This window comes from Nuphar pumila, chromosome 7 (assembly GCF_984573655.1).
Source record: "Nuphar pumila chromosome 7, dmNupPumi1.hap1.1, whole genome shotgun sequence".
In the NCBI taxonomy this organism is placed as follows: domain Eukaryota; kingdom Viridiplantae; phylum Streptophyta; class Magnoliopsida; order Nymphaeales; family Nymphaeaceae; genus Nuphar; species Nuphar pumila.
The window spans coordinates 38218147-38236590 of record NC_143255.1 but is presented as its reverse complement, the minus strand read 5'-3'; the positions used below and the strand labels follow the sequence as shown (position 1 = coordinate 38236590).

The 18444-nt window shown below is 34.6% G+C and overlaps 1 protein-coding gene across 2 annotated transcripts in view; it reads left to right on the top strand.

The window, feature by feature from the left end:
• Window positions 1-15806, top strand: part of LOC149831968 (caffeoylshikimate esterase-like) — a 70462-nt gene extending 54656 nt beyond the window's left edge. For both annotated transcript variants that reach the window (XM_090014234.1, XM_090014233.1), the window contains 4 exons: window positions 14658-14788; window positions 14873-15010; window positions 15141-15239; window positions 15334-15806. In XM_090014234.1, the coding sequence (XP_089870360.1) occupies window positions 14658-14788; window positions 14873-15010; window positions 15141-15239; window positions 15334-15561 (596 nt within the window). In that variant the 3' untranslated portion in view covers window positions 15562-15806. The remainder of the gene's footprint in view (window positions 1-14657; window positions 14789-14872; window positions 15011-15140; window positions 15240-15333) is intronic.
• The last annotated feature ends 2638 nt before the right edge of the window (window positions 15807-18444 follow it).

Here is an 18444-nt window from a genome sequence, read left to right as displayed (position 1 = left end):
AATACGTATACATATATATATATATATGTATACGTATCTCTATTTATATATATATATATATATATAAATATATAAATTTTAGCTTCCTAAAATACCCTCAAGGATATTCTTGTAATTTGTCATTTTACGCATATTCCAATTGGAATATGCATTGTAATTTTTCCTTTAAATTTCTGTTTTTTATTTTTTATTTTTTGTATTCGTACCACATTGGGGGCCTCCCAATAGAGACGTTGGGAGCCCCCAACAGTCACAAATGTGACCGTTGGGGGCTCTCCAACGTCTCCATTGGGAGCCCCCAAGGTGGTTCCTTTTGTGCTTATAAATAGGGGCTTGCCCCCTTTGTATTCTTCACTCCTTGGAGGAGCTTATGCTCCATTGTATAGGGTTTTTACCCTCTTCTTCTTATTTCTTCAATAATATTCAACTTATGACTTTAAGTCATATTTACCCCTTTTATGGGTTTATGTATTAGCACATGATGTGCTTGTGTTGTTCCCTTGAGTGAGTATATTCGCACTTAATGTGCATGTGTATGGGTTCATTATCAAACCTAAAGTATTCAAAGCCACTTTCTAACATGGTATCAGAGCCCAATTACGATGGGGTTGTCTCTTGGCGCAACAGAAAGCGTGGTGCTCAAGAAACGGTGAAGTATTCATTGTTTCTCTCTTTTTTTTTAGAAGTTTTCGGTATGTATCTCTTTTCTTAACATATTTTGCATTATGAAACTATTTTTCTTGCACATTTAGTGTTTTTGATAAGTTGAATCATTTCCTTTCTCATTTCGCGTGTTCGTATATTTTAAAATATCTACTTTTAAATTTGGTAAACTTGTTTATTGTTCAAATATATAATTCTTGGCTGTATATTTATCGATTCCTCATCACATATAATAGTAATTTATGTTGTTAAAATTATTTTCAATTATGTGGGATTTATGATGTTTACATAAGTATTTCATGATTAACCTATAAATTAACTTTTAAATTATATATGATGTCTTGATTAATGATCTTTGTTTAAAACTCTTTTCTCTCATATAAAGCATAATTTGTTTTAAGTTCCTCTCTTGTTTATGGATTTTAGTGCATGTTTTTTTTTTTAAATCTTGATATAATTCTTGTATAAGAATCTCTCACATCTAAATCTTTGTTATGAATCCTAAGTAGTTCTTGTTAATGATAACTATTTATGAGAACTCCTAAAAGATATTTCAATGTTTTTGGTTTATTTAAAGGATTTTTGATAAATAGGTTGTTCGAACCATTGTAAAAGATTTAAAAAAAAAAAGAATTTCCCACACTATATAGAATGCATAGTGTATCTATTGAATCCTTTGGTATAAAAGATTTCATTTATTTTTTGATTTTTCTTCTAATGATGCAACTTTATAAATGGATTTTGTATTTTTCACATAAGGTTTCAATTGTATCTCTAAGGATGCCTACATTGACCATAATATGGTCTTCTTTGCCTTAAATTACATTAAAACTTGAGAGATTCAAGCATTTGCATCTTTTATGAAATACATGCATTATTGCATGTTTGATATTATTACGTTTTTTTTCGTATTTTATTCAAGTGTTGTGAGAGTGTCTTCGTACACTTCTTTTATAAAGTATTCATGCTTGTATGCGTATTGTCTATCCATAGACATTTTCTCATGGTACTATCTTTTCAATAAAGAGATGTTTTTATTGCCTTCTTTAGGGCTTGTGTTTGTCTTTTTAATGGACTTGTAAGATTGTTTCTTTTATCATTCCGCAATATCTTGGTACATGTCATAAATTTGCACTTTTAAGATTATTACCATTTTACATCTTGGTATACGTATAATTGCAAATTATAAATGGTTGATTTGTTTCTTGGATTATTCCAATTCCTTTCTCACACATGACATAGCTTAAATATTTCATGTTGTGTTTATTAAAGTCCTTTTTTGTATAATGATCATGATTGAACATAATTTAGTATATATGCAACATTATTGTTATATGGCATATTGTTGTGATTAATTTGGACCTTTTAATCGGCCCTCTTTGTAAAAATCACATATTTGGAAAATGTTTTCCTAAGAGTTCATTGCCTTTTTATGACATTTTATCTTCTATCCATCACATGTTATATGATGCATCAATCTTTTTCTTATGGCCTTATTATTATATTAGAGATTGTTGTTGATGTAAGTTATGGGCACCTTGTGTTATGTCATTTTAGATTGTCCACTTGCCATATTATAGATGGTGATTGAGGTGAGTTATGGGCACCTTGGGACTCTAGAATGATTTGGTATATGATCTCTAATTATGAGTGTGTCACTCGTTTGTTTTTTGCCATTAATTTTATGGATGCTCTTATTTATATATAAATGTGATGGATATATGATGTTTGAAACCTTAAATGTTTTAAGGTATATTAAAATCAAGGTTTTGGGATTATTACCCAACCTTTTATTGCTTATGAATCTTATGAGTGCATTTGCACATTTGTGTTTTGTGCTTTTGTGCACAAGTATTCTTGGTGTGTGTATATTCACACATTTATTCCAAAACATTGTTGTTATGGGTATTCTTTTTATTGTTCTATTAATTCAAGGTTTTATTTATATGTTTGTCATTACAAGTTTTATTGCCTCAAAAGTCTTCTTCTTTTATAACCTTTATCTAAGTGTCATCATATGTAGACAAGAATTTTATTACACCTTTGTGTGTTGATAGCTCTTTGTTGGCTTTGTTTCTCTTGTTCTAGTAGCTAAACACACTTGTCTTGAGTGTTATTATATGTAGACAAGGCACGTTGATTCACACCATGGTGTGTGATTTTAGTCTATGTTGGCATTTGTGTCCTTGTTCTAGTCGCTGAGATGTATGCCTATGGTTGGCTTATTTCACTCATTTCAAGTGCCATCTTATGTAGACAAGAGATGTATTGTGTTTTAGCCTATGGTTGACTTGATACTCTTGTTCTAGTAGCTGAACATATTTGGTCTTGAGTGTATTTTTACGTAGACAAGAGATGCTTTTAGTCCATGTTGGCGTGTATTCTCTTGTTTTTGTCGTTGATGCACTCATTTCAAGTATTATTACATGTAGACAAGATGTTCTTTTGGACATCTTTGTGTGTGTTATTTGACCTTTAATGGCATTATATTTATATTCTTGATCTAGTAGCTTATACACTTGATTTATGGGTTTTGGAGGACTAATGAGGTAGTTGTTTGTAGTGGATGAACTACTATTGAAAATTGCAAAAATTTCATTCATAATTTGTGTTTTTAAGTAAATCATATCCATGATATGTTTTTAAATCAAATTGATATTGTAGCATTTAATCTATATATTAAGTGCTTTCAGTTTTTCAGCGACTTTTTGATATGCACAATGAGTCTTTTGTCTCAAATGATATTCATTTTTGAATCTAGGGTGAACATTTTAATATAGTTAGTCAAATCATGCTTCTTATTTATGCCATTTGTTTGACATAGATCTTCTCCCTAAAGATGTGAAAAACTCTATTATGCGTGTTAAATATACCTTTATAAAGCCCCTCTTATTGAAAATCATATTCGTCATGCCTTTGAACATTTGTATCCGTGTTCTTTTAAAAACCTTTTGAACTATTGTGTTCATTTTGACTAAAGTATGTTTGGAGCATGGTCATTAATGATTTCTTTAAGTGTTAATTCATTTTATGATAGTATATGCATATGCTCATTATGGCCTTTTAGGCCCTCATTCAATAAAGCATATGTAGCTTATGCCTCTTCGTAGGCTTATTGTGGTGTCCCTTAGTGGACCATTTTGTTATTCCTCATTATGGGGTTGTGTTTGTCCAATGTTGGACCTTATGAATGCATTATGCATTCTTGCAATTCGTTTTCGCTCACTCTTTAACATGATATTTGATTTTTGAAACTTTGGTTTTCTAAATTTTCTTTTCATGCTAAAGTAATTATCTTATTATGAATACATTTTTGCACCTTGTTAGGAATGTCCCATTTGAGTAAAGTGCAAAGATATTTTTTACTTGTTCTTTGTTGTTATTCCACAAGATCTTGGAGATAGGACAAAGAGAAGTACCCTGGATGGTTCGAGAAATGTGTTCACCATTTGAAGACTATTGGAGGAAGGCATTTTCAAGTTTCAATTGCATCCTTGCCGAAGCCTCTTGGAGTCTTGCCCTTTTTTCAATCTTTTCGTTTCCCCGCAAAGATTGAGGGGGGGTGTTAAAACATGTATACTCCTACACATATTTGTTGAAATATAATCCTTAAATTGTACATATATCTACACATATTTGTTGAAATATAATCCTTAAATTGTACATATATATATTTATATATATATATATATATAAAGATACGTATACATATATATATATATGTATACGTATCTCTATTTATATATATATATATAAATATATATTTTATCTTCCTAAAATACCCTAAGGGTATTCTTGTAATTTGTCATTTTACGCATATTCCAATTAGAATATGCATTGTAATTTTTCCTTCAAATTTCTGTTTTTTATTTTTTATTTTTCGTATTCGTACCACATTGGGGGCCTCCCAATAGAGACGTTGGGAGCCCCCAAGGTGGTCCCTTTTGTGCTTATAAATAGGGGCTTGCCCCCTTTGTATTCTTCATTCCTTGGAGGAGCTTATGCGCCATTGTATAGGGTTTTTACCTTCTTCTTCTTATTTCTTCAATAATATTCAACTTATGACTTTAAGTCATATTTACCCCTTTTATGGGTTTATGTATTAGCACATGATGTGCTTGTGTTGTTCCCTTGAGTGGGTATATTTGCAATTAATGTGCATGTGTATGGGTTCATTATCGAACCTAAACTATTCAAAGCCACTTTCTAACATCAACAACATGAAGACTTGGGACACAGATCCAAACACACGTAATTCATGATAGTCGGGATGTATGCCAAACAGAGAAAAAGGTGGTGACTTATTTTCTAAAATGGTCATGGGCAATCGATTTATCACATGGACTGTGGAGTGAAAAGCTTCTGTCCATAAGGTGATAGAGAGATTACTTTCGTGCATCATGCTCATTGCACTCTCAATAATATGTTGATGCTTCCTCTCAGCTACCCCATTTTGTTGAGGTGTATGTGGGCAAAATACTTTTCTCTTTATCCCATTATGTTGAAGGAAAGCAACAAAATCACTAGAAGAGAATTCACCTCCTCCATCACATTGGAAATTGAGAATATTGGTAGAGAAATGATTTTTGACAAAGGAATGAAATTTTTGAAACAATATAAAATCTTCTGATTTATGTTTCATGAAAAATATCCAAGTATAGCATCAATAACTATCAATGAAAATAAGGTAATATTTACTACCAGAAACAGAAGCAATTGGGGCAGGACCCCAAACATCAGAACATATAACCTCAAAAGGCCTTGAAGCTCTCTTATTAATTGAATTGAAGGGCAAGACATGACTCTTACATAAATGACAACTAGGACACTTTATATTATTGGTTTCTGAACTCAGACTGGACTTAAGAATGAAATTATTCAAGACAAGTTTTTCAATAAAATGACGACCACAGTGACCCAAACGACTATGCTAAAGAGTTGGCTTATTACATTTAGAAATGGCAAACACATATTCAGAAGAAGCAAAAGATGGATGTTGATGAGGCTTCAAGGACGAACAGGCAGAATGAACAGAGAATGAGGGATCTTCTTGGAAGATGTACATGTTGTTGTTAAAATATGTTGATCCTTAAATGTACATATATATATTTATATATATATATATATATATATATATATATATATATATATATATATAAAGATACGTATACATATATATATATATATATATATATGTATACATATCTCTATTTATATATATATTTTATCTTCCTAAAATACCTTCAAGGGTATTCTTGTAAATTAGCATTTTACGCATATTCCAATTGGAATATGCATTGTAATTTTTGTTTTATTTTTATTTTTTGTTTTTTATATTTTTGGATTTCGTACCACATTGGGGGCCTCCCAAAAGTGACGTTGGGAGCCCCCAACGGTCACAAATGTGACCGTTGGGGGCTCTCCAACGTCCCCTTTGGGAGCCACCAAGGTGGTTCCTTTTCATGCTTATAAATAGGGGATTTCCTCTTTGTATTTCGTATTCTTGAGGGAGCTTATGCTCCATTGTAATGGGGTTTTCACCCCTTCTTCATTATTCTTCAATGATATGTAACTTATGACTTTAAGTCATATTTTTCCCTTTTTATGGGTTTTATGTATTGGCACATTATGTGCGTGTGTTGTTTCCCTTTAATGGGTATATTTGCACTTTACGTGCACAAGTATGGGTTCATTATTGAACCCAAGGTATTCCAAGTCACTTTCTAACATGGTATCAGAGCGAGGTCACGATGGGGTTGTCTCTTGGTGCAACGGAAAGCGTGTCGCTCAAGAAATGGTGAAGTATTCATTGCTCTTCCTAAAGTATTATGCTTTTGAAGTTATTCGGTATGTATCCCTTTTCTCAAAAAGTATTATGCATTTGAAAGTATGTTTCTTGCATATAGTTTGTTCGTTTTGATGGTCATGATAGTTGAATTATTTCTTTTCACATTTCGTGTGCTCATATATTTTGAAAATATCTCCTTCTAAATTTGGTGAAATCGTTTGTTGTCCAAATATAAAATTCGTGTCTATTTATCAAACTACTCATAGCATATAATAGTAATTTATGTTTTTAAAAAATTACCTTCAATTATGTGAGATTTATAGTTCTTAAATAAGTATTTCATGATTGACCTATAAGTTAACTTTTAAAATTATATATGATCTCTTGCTAAAATAATGATCTTTGCTTAAAATTTCTTAATTCTCATATGAACCCTAATTTGATTTGAGTTCCTCTCTTGATTATGGATTTTAGTGCATTTTTTGAAAAATTTGATATAATCATTATATGAGAATCTCTCACATCTAAAATCTTTGTTGAATCCTAAAGTAGTTCTTGTTAATGATAACTTATAAGAACTCCTAAAAAGTTTTTCAATGTTTCTTTTTTGAAAAATTATTTATGATAAACCATTAGGAAGATTGTTTTTAAAAAGGGAATTTCCCACATAGAATGCATAGTTCATCTATTGCATCCTTTTTTGGTATAAATGATTTCATTTTTCATCCTTATAAACTTGTTGGTTTGTATTTTTCATAAGGTTTCGAAATCTCTTAATAATATCTTTAAAAAAGCCTACATTGGCCATAATGTAGTTTTAGTTGTCCTCAATTGCACTTGTCAAGCATGTAATTACATAATTAAAACTTGAGAATTTCAAGCATTGCTCTTTTTGTAAAGTGCATACTTGCTCACTTTTGTGTATTTTTGTATTTTGTACACATTTACTTCTCAAAATATTTGTGCTTGTATGCATTCCCTCTTTTTTATGATATACATGCCTTAGTGCATGTTTGTTTACACCTTGGTGTGTATTTGTTCAAGTATTGTATGAATGCTTTCGTGCACATCTTTTATAAAGCCTTGTGTGCTTACATGTGTATTGTCTCTTCGTAGACATTTTTGCATTATGGCGCCTTTATGCACATTTCTTATTGTGAAAAACATAATGAATTTAGATATTGAGTCCTTTTTAAATCATTGTAAGTGCTTATAGCACTTTGTACGTTTCCGCATATCTCATCTCAATCAAAGAATATTTAAAACTTGTTGTATGGGATTTAATCCCAAATCTATAAATTTTCAAGTACTTTTTCCTTGAGTATTGTGTTAAAGCCTTCTTTGTGAACCATTACGGTTCTTATGATTTCTTTGATTAAAAGCTTGATTGTCTTGATGAATTCTTTATGTTGTGGTCTTTTTGATACAAGACTTCTTTTAAAGATTAGGCATAATTCGTGTTTATGCAAAATTGTTTTTAATGGATTATATTGGACCTTTGATTCAATTTGTTAATCGGTCCTCTTTGTAAAAACTTTTTGGAAAATGATTCCTTATGTGTTTATTGCCCTTTTGTGGCATTTATATTTGTCCATCACATGTTATTTAATGCATCATTTATTTGGCCTTATTTTTGTCATATTAGAGATATTTGTCGAGGTGAGTTATGGGCACCTCGTGTTATATCATTTTAGATTGTCCACCTTCCATATTATAGATGGTTGTTGAGGTGAGTTATGGGCACCTTGGGACTCTAAAATGAGTTGTTATTTGATCTCTAATTATGAGTGTGTCACTCATTTTTTCTCTTGTGGCCATTGATATTATGGATGCTTCTATGTAAATGTGATGGACATATGGTGTTTGAAACCTTAAATGCTTTAAGGTATATTTAAAATCAAGGTGTTTTGGGATTTTAGCCCAACCTTTTATTTATGAATCTTATGAGTGCATTTGCACATTTGTGATTCCGAATGTTGTGCTTATTGTGCACATGTGTTCTTGTGTTTTTTCACAAGTGTTCTTGGTGTGTGTATGTTCACACATTTGTTCTAAAAAATATTATTTTATCATCTTGTTGAAGATACTTTTACATGCATTTATTCCAAAATGTTATTGTTATGAGTATTCATGTTTTAAAAGGAATATTGTTTCATTCGAGGTTTATTTTCATTACAAGTTTATTGCCTCAAAAGTCTTTTCCTTTTATGCCCATTATCTAAGTGTCATCATATGTAGACAAGAATTTTATTACACCTTCGTGTGTTTTTAGCCCTTTGTTGGCTTTTGCTCTCTTGGTCTAGTAGCTGAACACACTTGTCTTGAGTGTTTTTATATGTAGACAAGGCACGTTGATTCACACCATGGTGTGCGATTTTTAGCCTATGTTGGCGTTTGTGTCCTTGTTCTAGTCGCTTAAGATGTATGCCCATGGTTGGCTTATTTCACTCATTTCAAGTGCTATCATATGTAGACAAGAGATGTATTATGTTTTAGCCCATGGTTGGCTTATTACTCTTGTTCTAGTAGCTGAACATACTTGGTTTTAAGTGTATTTTTTACGTAGACAAGAGATACTTTTTAGTCCATGTTGGCATGTATTCTCTTGTTCTTGTCGTAGATGCACTTATTTCAAGTATTATTATATGTAGACAAGAGGTTCTTTTACACACCTTTGTGTGTATCTTTGGCCTTTAATGGCTTTATATTCTTGATCTAGTAGCTTATACACTTGATTTATGGGTTTTGGAGGACTAATGAGGAAGATGTTTGTAATGGATAAACTATTGTTGAAATTTGCAAAATTTCATTCATGACTTGTGTTTTTCAAGCAAATCATATTTTTGATATGCATATCAAGTTGATTTCTTAGCATTTAATCTATATATTAAGTGCTTATGGTTTTTGCCACCCTTACATGCAAAATGAGTATTATGTATGTCTTTCATAAATGATTTTAAAACCTTGTGAACTCTTGGGTTTATTTTGCCTAAAGTATGCTTGGAGACTTTGTTTCTCTTGTTTGGCACTTCATTACATGTTTGAAGCATGTTCATTAATGAGTTCTTTGAGTATTAATTCATTTCATGATAAGTATATGCATACGCTCTTTATGGCCTTTTTGGGCCCTCATTCAATAATGTTTATGTATATCATGCCTCTTCGTAGGCTTATTGTGGTGTCCCTTAGTGGACCATTTTGTTATTCCCCATTATGGGGTTATATTTGTCCAACGTTGGACCTTTTGAATGCATTATGCATTCTTGCAATTTATTTCTGCATAATTTGCTTCCGCTCATTTTGTTTTAAACATGATATATGATTTTGAAACTTTGGTGTCATTTTTGCATAATGTGCATCTCTTCTAACCTGTGCTAGTTAGAAATGTTCCATTTTAATAAAAGTACAAAGATTTGTTTTACTTGTTTCTTTGTTGTTATTTCACAGGATCTTGGAGATAGGACAAAGAGAAGTACCCTGGATAGTTCGGGAAATTTGAAGACAATAGGAGGAAGGCCTTTTCAAGTTCCATTGCATCCTTGCCGGAGCCTCTTGGAGTCTTGCCCTTTGTTCAATCTTTTCGTTTCCCCGCAAAGATTGAGGGGGGGTGTTAAAATATGTTGATCCTTAAATGTACATATATATATATTTATATATTTATATATATATAAAGATACGTATACATATATATATATGTATACATATCTCTATTTATATATATATATAAATATATATATTTTATCTTCCTAAAATACCCTCAAGGGTATTCTTGTAAATTAGCATTTTACACATATTCCAATTGGAATATGCATTGTAATTTTTGTTTTATTTTTATTTTTTGTTTTTTATATTTTTGGATTTCGTACCACATTGGGGGCCTCCCAAAAGTGACGTTGGGAGCCCCCAACGATCACAAATGTGACCGTTGGGGGCTCTCCAACGTCCCCTTTGGGAGCCCCCAAGGTGGTCCCTTTTCATGCTTATAAATAGGGGATTTCCCCTTTGTATTTCGTATTCTTGAGGGAGCTTATGCTCCATTGTAATGGGGTTTTCACCCCTTCTCCATTATTCTTCAATGATATGTAACTTATGACTTTAAGTCATATTTTTCCCTTTTTATGGGTTTTATGTATTGGCACATTATGTGCGTGTGTTGTTTCCCTTTAATGGGTATATTTGCACTTTACGTGCACAAGTATGGGTTTATTATTGAACCCAAGGTATTCCAAGTCGCTTTCTAACAGTTGTCTCATCTCTTTCCCTTAGCGAATGTCTTTCTCATGCGAAGATCCTTGACATAAACAAAAGATGGAGTAAATTTAACTGAGGCATTAACATCATCAAGTTTTGAGACAGAAACAATGTTCTTCTGAATATTAGGATCATGAATAACATTTGAAAGATTAAGGGGATACTTGGACATGAGTATAATGGCATTTCCAATATGTGAGATGGAGTGATGAGAACCATCTCCCGTGACTATGCTATTATTACCAACATAAGGAGTAGGATTCAAGAGTTTACCCGCATCACCCGAGACGTGGGTCGCTGCTCCAGAGTCGACGTACTAAATGCCCTTATCATTTTGTTTCATATTCAAGCTTGCCAATAGCAACTCCTTTACTTCTCCTTCTTTCTTAGCCTCTGTTTATGGGATTTTCCCCTTATTTTGAGGGTTGAACCAACAATTTTCTTTAATATGCCCTTTCTTATTGCATAGAAAGCAAGTAAGAATGAGCCTTTGTTCCTGTATACTGGGCGTTGGAAGGAGGCCACGACCCCCAAAGGCATTTCTCCCTTGTCCTCCCCTACCTCGAAAAGAATTCTGTCCTCTACCATAAGTCAGCCTCGTGACCAGCACATCTTGAGTTTCTGAATGCACATGGGTGTCCTCAGAAAACCCTTTCAGGGTCATTTCATACTGCAGTAGCTTTGCACGAAGATCTTTAAATTTGGGAAGTTCTGGGAGGCACAACAAAGATGTTGCCAGAACATGATAGTCTGGCCCCAATCCACTCAAGGTCTGCTGCACCTTGTTTTTATCACTGACAAGACATCCCACAATAACCAGCTGATCTGTGATGCCTTTCATTTTATTCAGGTACTCCATAATAGACATTGAATCTTTCTTCAACATTTGAAATTCTCTCTTTATAAACACGATTCTTGCTTCAGAGATCTGCGAATATGTCTGAACTAGCCTGTCCCATAGCTCTTTGGCTGAACAATCATCGAGAATGGCTACAAGAACTTCCTGTGAGAGTGTTGAGGTGATGTATGCCACTAGTGCTTGATCTTTTTTCATCCAAGCAACATAATCTGGATTTTTGTGAAGAACAATAGATTGCGCTCTTTTATCATCCATCTTTTCCTGCGAAGTGAACTCTGGAGGGGGTAAGACCGATCCATCCAGATGTCCAGAGAGATCTTGGCTCCTTATAAAATGAACAATCTGCTTTTTCCAGGTCAAGAAATTGAAATTATTAAGTTTTTCATAAACCAATTGGCTAAGAAAATTAGAGGAAAGGCTCGATTGCAAGAAAGATGAGTCCATTTGAAAGAATTGTGAAAACAGTCACTAGAATATTTTGTCTTCCTTTTTTTTTTTGACAGATATATTCTATTCGGATATGATCAGAAAAAGAAACTAATCAAAACTGGATATCAAAGATTGAATCAATATCAGATTCAGTAAAGGCGTGGAAACAGGTTATGAACACTCCAAGGCAAAAGTATTTCAGATTAAAACAAAATCGTGAAACAGGAATAAAGGTATTTCAGACTGAAACATCACAATATTGAAGATCAACACATAGGATGGTTTCAGATTAAACAAAATCGTGAAACAGGAATCTGCGCCTTTTCACGTCAAGAAATCCAAACGAAAATCTCTGTTTGGTTGAAGAAAGGATTCTAGATAGGCGTGCTAGATTAAACAAAAATGCAAAACAGGAATTTGCGTCTTTTCTTGTCAAGAAATCCAAACAAAAATCTCTGTTTGGTTAAAGAAAGGATTCTAGATATGTTTCAGATTAAGTAAAATCGTGAAACGAATCTGAAATAGAAGTAAAGAAGGAAGACATTAAAACTGTCTGATTCTGAGAGAATCAGGTCTAAGGAAGAAAAGAGAAGAGAAGACGCTGAAAAAGAAAGGGGGGAGGGGAAGACACTGACGTCTAATCAAATGGGAATCAGATCTGAAGTAGAAGAAGAAAGGAAGGAGACGTTAACGTCCTTACCTGGACTGAAAAAAAGAAGGGGTTGGAAGGAGACACTCAGAAACCGAGATTGAAGAATTGATATTTTCTTGACTTGAAAACCTCAGATCATCTCTTTGGACAATCCTTCTGGAAAGCAAGCTCAGGCCCAGCTTTAACACTGCTCTGATACCATGTTAAATTATGAATATCTTCACGTTCACCTGTGCAGGAAAGAAGAAACGAAAATTGGGAGAAGAGGCTGCAGAGAAAACACGTTAAGAAGAGCTCAGCGCACCCTCATTGTATTATGTTTTGAGTATATAACAATTACATAATTTTAGGGTACAAAAATACCCTTTTACAACAAGCATAATTACAATACTTCCAACGTTTGGATCTTGATCCGATCCAATACAGAAGTCGGGTCTGGTCTGGTCCAAGATCCAATAAGACTTCTTTAACCCTGAATCTGAACTACAAAAAACAGAAAAAGGAAACAGCAAGGAAAATGTTCCTTTGAAACAAATAAAGCATAATTTCTACCCATCATTGCCTTCTTTACCGAGGTTCATCCTGAGTGCCATCAATTTGACTGCCTTAGCTCAAACCTGATGATTCTTCTACTTTTTTCATATGAGCTTTGCATAAAGAACTGGTGGCAGTCTTGCCTTAACACATCTTTATTATAAAAAAAGAAAAGAAAATGAGAAATTCAACAATATTGAGCATTATTCTTCTCATTGTTTCTCCCCCTTTCATCATGTACTTCATTTGCTTATTTCTTCAGAGCTTTCCTTTTGAACATTTTAATGGTTTTCTTAAAAACAATTCAATTTCTGTTGAAGGACTATGATGCTTTTATTAGAGTCCAAGACCTTTCCTGGTAAGCTATGTTACCTGGACACTCCTAGAGGTATGACATATTTGTGTCTAGTTGTGTTCGAGATTGACATCCACACTGACCACTTCTTGCCATGGCTTGAAAACGATTGTCTTCTATCTTCTAAGTGGACGTTTGGTTCGTTCCCACAGAATCGCTTTCTCAGGAGAACCTGAAAAAGCGATTCTAAAAGCCTGAAATCTCTCTGATTCGAAATCATGGCAACCCGTGAGATTTGAAATCTCACGGGTTGCCCTGGGGAGTGGAATCAGAATTCCAAATCCCATGCTAGTTGAGCCACCCAAACTTACCCTAAGTCCAACACTATTGGGCATGTTGGACATGGCGTGTCACGTGTTCAGCACATCATCTGTGGTGTATGGGCATTTAAAAAATAGGTGTCTGCTGATACTTTATAGACCACATTCTTTTCTAAGGTATTGGTAATATAATGCACAACAGTGGCTTTTATCACTGAATCACCTTTGAGCTTTATTTTCTAAAAGAGGTTAGCTTTTTTCCATTTTAACTTAAAGAATTTTACAATTGGGCTATTTCTTCATTTTTTTATGATGCTGTTTTTTATTTTTATTTTCGATTTCGGCATGACTTCCTCTCTCTTTCTCTCATTCTTTTTCCTTTCTTTCTATTTCATGCATCACTTCATGCTATCACAACTGGATTTCCCAGTCTCTAACTGAGAAATGATAACCTTTGTCTGTTTTTATCTGATTTCACCTCCTCCCCCCTGTCCTTCTCTTCTCACACTTTATCCCTCTATCTTTTGTATCTTTTTGTCTATAAAAGAAGGGTTTGTAACTTGTTTTTTTGTATTTAATACTTATGCATGCATGTGTTTGTGTGGTTGTGCTTCATATCTAATTTTTCAAAGTTCAATGTATCTGTCGTAATCATGTCCAACATTGAAACTCGTATCAGTGTTTAGGTAACATAGCTGGTAAGAAACTTGGATGTGTGTAATGGATGTGTACCTTCATGTTGTGTCTGTTGTCTTGATCGTCACATATTACAATTTTCATTCACAATGTTGTGGTAACATAGATGGTGCATTAGACTTCCTACCTAGTTTTGCTTCTGTAAGCTTAAACTCTAATATCTTATGCAGAGAATCCAGAATACTGCAACCTTGCATGTTTTTTGCTTGGGCAGTCTATGGGTGGCGCAGTTGCTTTGAAGATACACTTGAAGCAGCCCCGTGCTTGGAATGGTGCTATTCTTAATGCTCCAATGTGCAAAGTAATCAATTTAAGCTATGTATTGCTTTTAGACCTGAATGAGTTGCCAATATGATACATTTATGTTTAAGATGCGTGGTTATAGATTGCAGATGACATGGTTCCTCATTGGCTGGTCAAGCAGCTGCTGATTGGAATCTCCAACTTTCTCCCAAAGCAAAAGTTGGTTCCCATGAAAAATTTAGCAGATATGGCATTCAAAGATGAGAAAAAAAAGAAATTGGTTAGTTAGAACTTAATACTATTATGTGCCTGTATAAAATGAGTTTCTGAACTAATTTTTTTTACCCAAATATAAGAATATCTCCAGTTTGAATAAGTGATTTAACCATTAAATTTTTAATTAAAACCAGGTTATTTATAATGTGATTTCATACAAAGATAAACCACGCCTCCGAAGTGCTGTTGAGTTGCTCAGGACTGCCCAAGAGATTGAACATCGTCTGGAAAAAGTCTCTTTCCCTCTCTCTCATACAAACGCACACACTACACAAATACGCATGTGCAAAAAGATGGACAAGACGTGACTGATGATTTTTTTGTCAGGTTTCATTGCCACTACTAATATTACATGGTGAGGCAGATGTTGTGACAGATCCCTCTGTAAGCAAGGCTTTATACGAGAAGGCAAATAGCCAAGACAAGCAGCTTATCCTCTATGAGGGTGCATATCATGCAATACTTGAAGGTGAATCAGATGAGTCTATATTCCGTGTACTACAAGATATTGTTTCGTGGCTTGATCAACACTGCATGGAAAATGTTCAGACCTGAGTTTGTGCATCAGATCAGCTGCTTATTTGTCTGTACATTTAAAAAAGTTTGTGGTTTTTCTACAGACTAAAATTCTTGTATTCAGCTAGCTAGCTGGCATGTGCAGATCAAATCAGGATCTTTATTCCGAGTTTTTCTGGTGAAATCAAGATACTCATACCCCATTGAATGGCAGTATTCATCTGAATTCTTTTTTAGCCTTGTACTGAATATATATTCAATAATAAATAAATCGTATTTTGGCATGAGGATTTAGATTATTGTAAGCACGAGAAAGGCTACACAATTAGCAGTCGAGTTATTAAATTTGCTTTCTCTAAGGCTCTGTTTGGGACTGAGAGTTAGAGCGGAGATAAGAGGGGGTGATGGGAGTGGAAATGAAAATGGGTGATAGACTCCATTCTCACTCCACTCTTATCTCCCAAATACAGGAGATTCACTGCATCCCCATCTCCTTCCCAAATCCGGCTCCTAAAAGAGCCTAGCTTAGATTAGAATTATAAGATGCATCTTTTGCATTAGAATACAAGTATGGAAATGTGTCACCTTGTGGCCGCTAGTTGTGTTGAACCAGTAATGCGTAAAGACAGTCATCAGCGGGTTGAATAAAATAGCTGGATATTTAGTTTGTTCTATCATAATGATGGGTCTCGGTTTTGAAACTGACAGAGGTAGTCCCCAGCTTGCCTATCAGACTGAAAAAAGGTTAAATATAAAAAAAGGTCACCCGCAGGGTTATGTTTGGCATGTGCATCTTCTAAAAGTGTGAACAGCACTAATGGGGATAAAGTGCACCAGCTCTTTAACTATATGCTGCTGTGAGCCTGTGAGAGGAGGCATTGGATCTAAGCTCTGGCAAAGTTGACCACAAGATGACCGCTCGATGAGGCCATAGAGCCATTCATGGGGTGATTTGGGCGGTGCTATCAGGCCTTCCCCTGACTGCCTTCAGGTTGTGAAAGTTCTCGTGGGTGGTTGTTTGGCAGTGTGTAAGCTATTGATTTTGGTTAACAGAATGGGGCACAGTGACAGAATCTAGTTATGCATCCATGGTATAGGGCTAGACGTGTGTACTTGTGCGAATAGCCATGCAGACTGAACATATTTTCTAGGGCTGCATTGCCACTTAAGAATTGATGGTAGAGTCAGTTATCACTGAACTGTTTGGTGTTTGGACTCTTGAACAGACTGTCAGACTGTCGCTTCTCCATCTCCCAATGTAGTTTCAACGGTATGCACAGCATGCTTGCTGAGTGGACAAGCTAGCTATAATTAGAGTTGGAGTTTTCATGGGTCGCCGAGTTGGTTAAGGTGAGCGTCGGGATGTTTGGAGACTCGAGAGCCACAAGTTCAATTCCTTCTCGGATCAAACACGCTACAATAATAGAGTGCACTGTGGGGCTGGTTTACTCTCCCAGGGGCCACAGCACGATTCCGGTGGATTCCTCATCATCAAAAAGAAAAAAAATGGGAAAAATGTCTTGTTTCCCATCTTTGAAATTGTTTCAATGGAAAAACACAGCATGCTTGCTGACTAGATAGCTAGGACATAGGCAACATGGTGGCCCAGAAAGAAAGAGTTCAGACGGAATAAAACAAAAGGGTTATAGGTGAAGTATAGCTTCCAGACCATTTATCTCTTAGAGCGTCCCAAACCCCTTTACAAAACATGTGTTTTTTATTTAATCTAAATCCGTATATATGATCCCTATGCTTTATTTAGTAAAAAATATGTATTGGTTTAAACATTTTCACACAAAAAATCAATGGTATATATTACACCAAAAAAATTGATTAACCAAAACTCAAGAAATCTTATTAACTTATTCAATTCAAAGCATAGTTTTTAGTAAATAAGCAATGATGAACAGATCTACAAGTTTGGATTATGCAAAAAAACCATGCAGGTATGTTTTTCAAAAGGGTCTGAGACGATCTGGGAGATAAAAGGTCTGAAAGCTACACATTACTCATTATAGATGGTCCTTCATGTGGATCTTAATTTCTAGTCAGCATACGACTCATTTCAATCACTTTAACTCCTAACCAGATTTGGACAAGCGTATAGACCTCTCGGCTTCTGGATGGTTGTTTGCAATGACAAACTTGCACTGAGATTGCCAATGGGTTTTATCTGCAAGGGTATATATATGTCGTGAATGTATGTAAGATGGTTGCCTAAAGGCCAATGGTGGGCAGAAGATTCAGCGCTGCCAGGCTCATTTCCAGTTACCAGTATCTTTCAGATTGAATTCATGCTCCTAGAACATTCAGGGTTGTATTCTTGATCAAGTACTGAAAGCTGGCTCCTTAGATGTGGGAAGGAAGAGATGTTATAGATCTCCCCAGGAATATAGCAGTTGGTCGGCCGGAACTATTAGCACTTTTATGCTGTAGCTTGCATGGTGGAGTTATTGGGGCTTGTCTATTGTTTGGATGTGATGGATAAGTTTTTTTGTGCCTAGGCAGACTAGTTTCTTTTATGCAAATAGTTTTCTAATATCTCATCCCCATGTAAACGGGATAATCCTGACAGAATGATGAGGCTTGTGATTCATTTTTAAGAAATGATTGACACTTGTTACCATTTTCTTGTGGCCACGTTTTCCCATTCATAGAATTACCTCTCTCTCTCTCTCTCTAAGGATCGTAGATGCCTCTGTCGTATTCATCAACCCCAGCCAACACCAGCATTCCATCATACATTCAATCCTAGCCAATTAATCAATGGCTAAATGGTTCTGCTGGATGGCTAGGATTGAATGTATGATAAAACCTATCCTATTTCAAATGATGGGATCCGTTTCCAGCATTTATAGACTTGAGACGACCACTGAGATATTGTGTGCCTAGTGTTATGAGCTTCGAAGTCTTTGGTTGAAA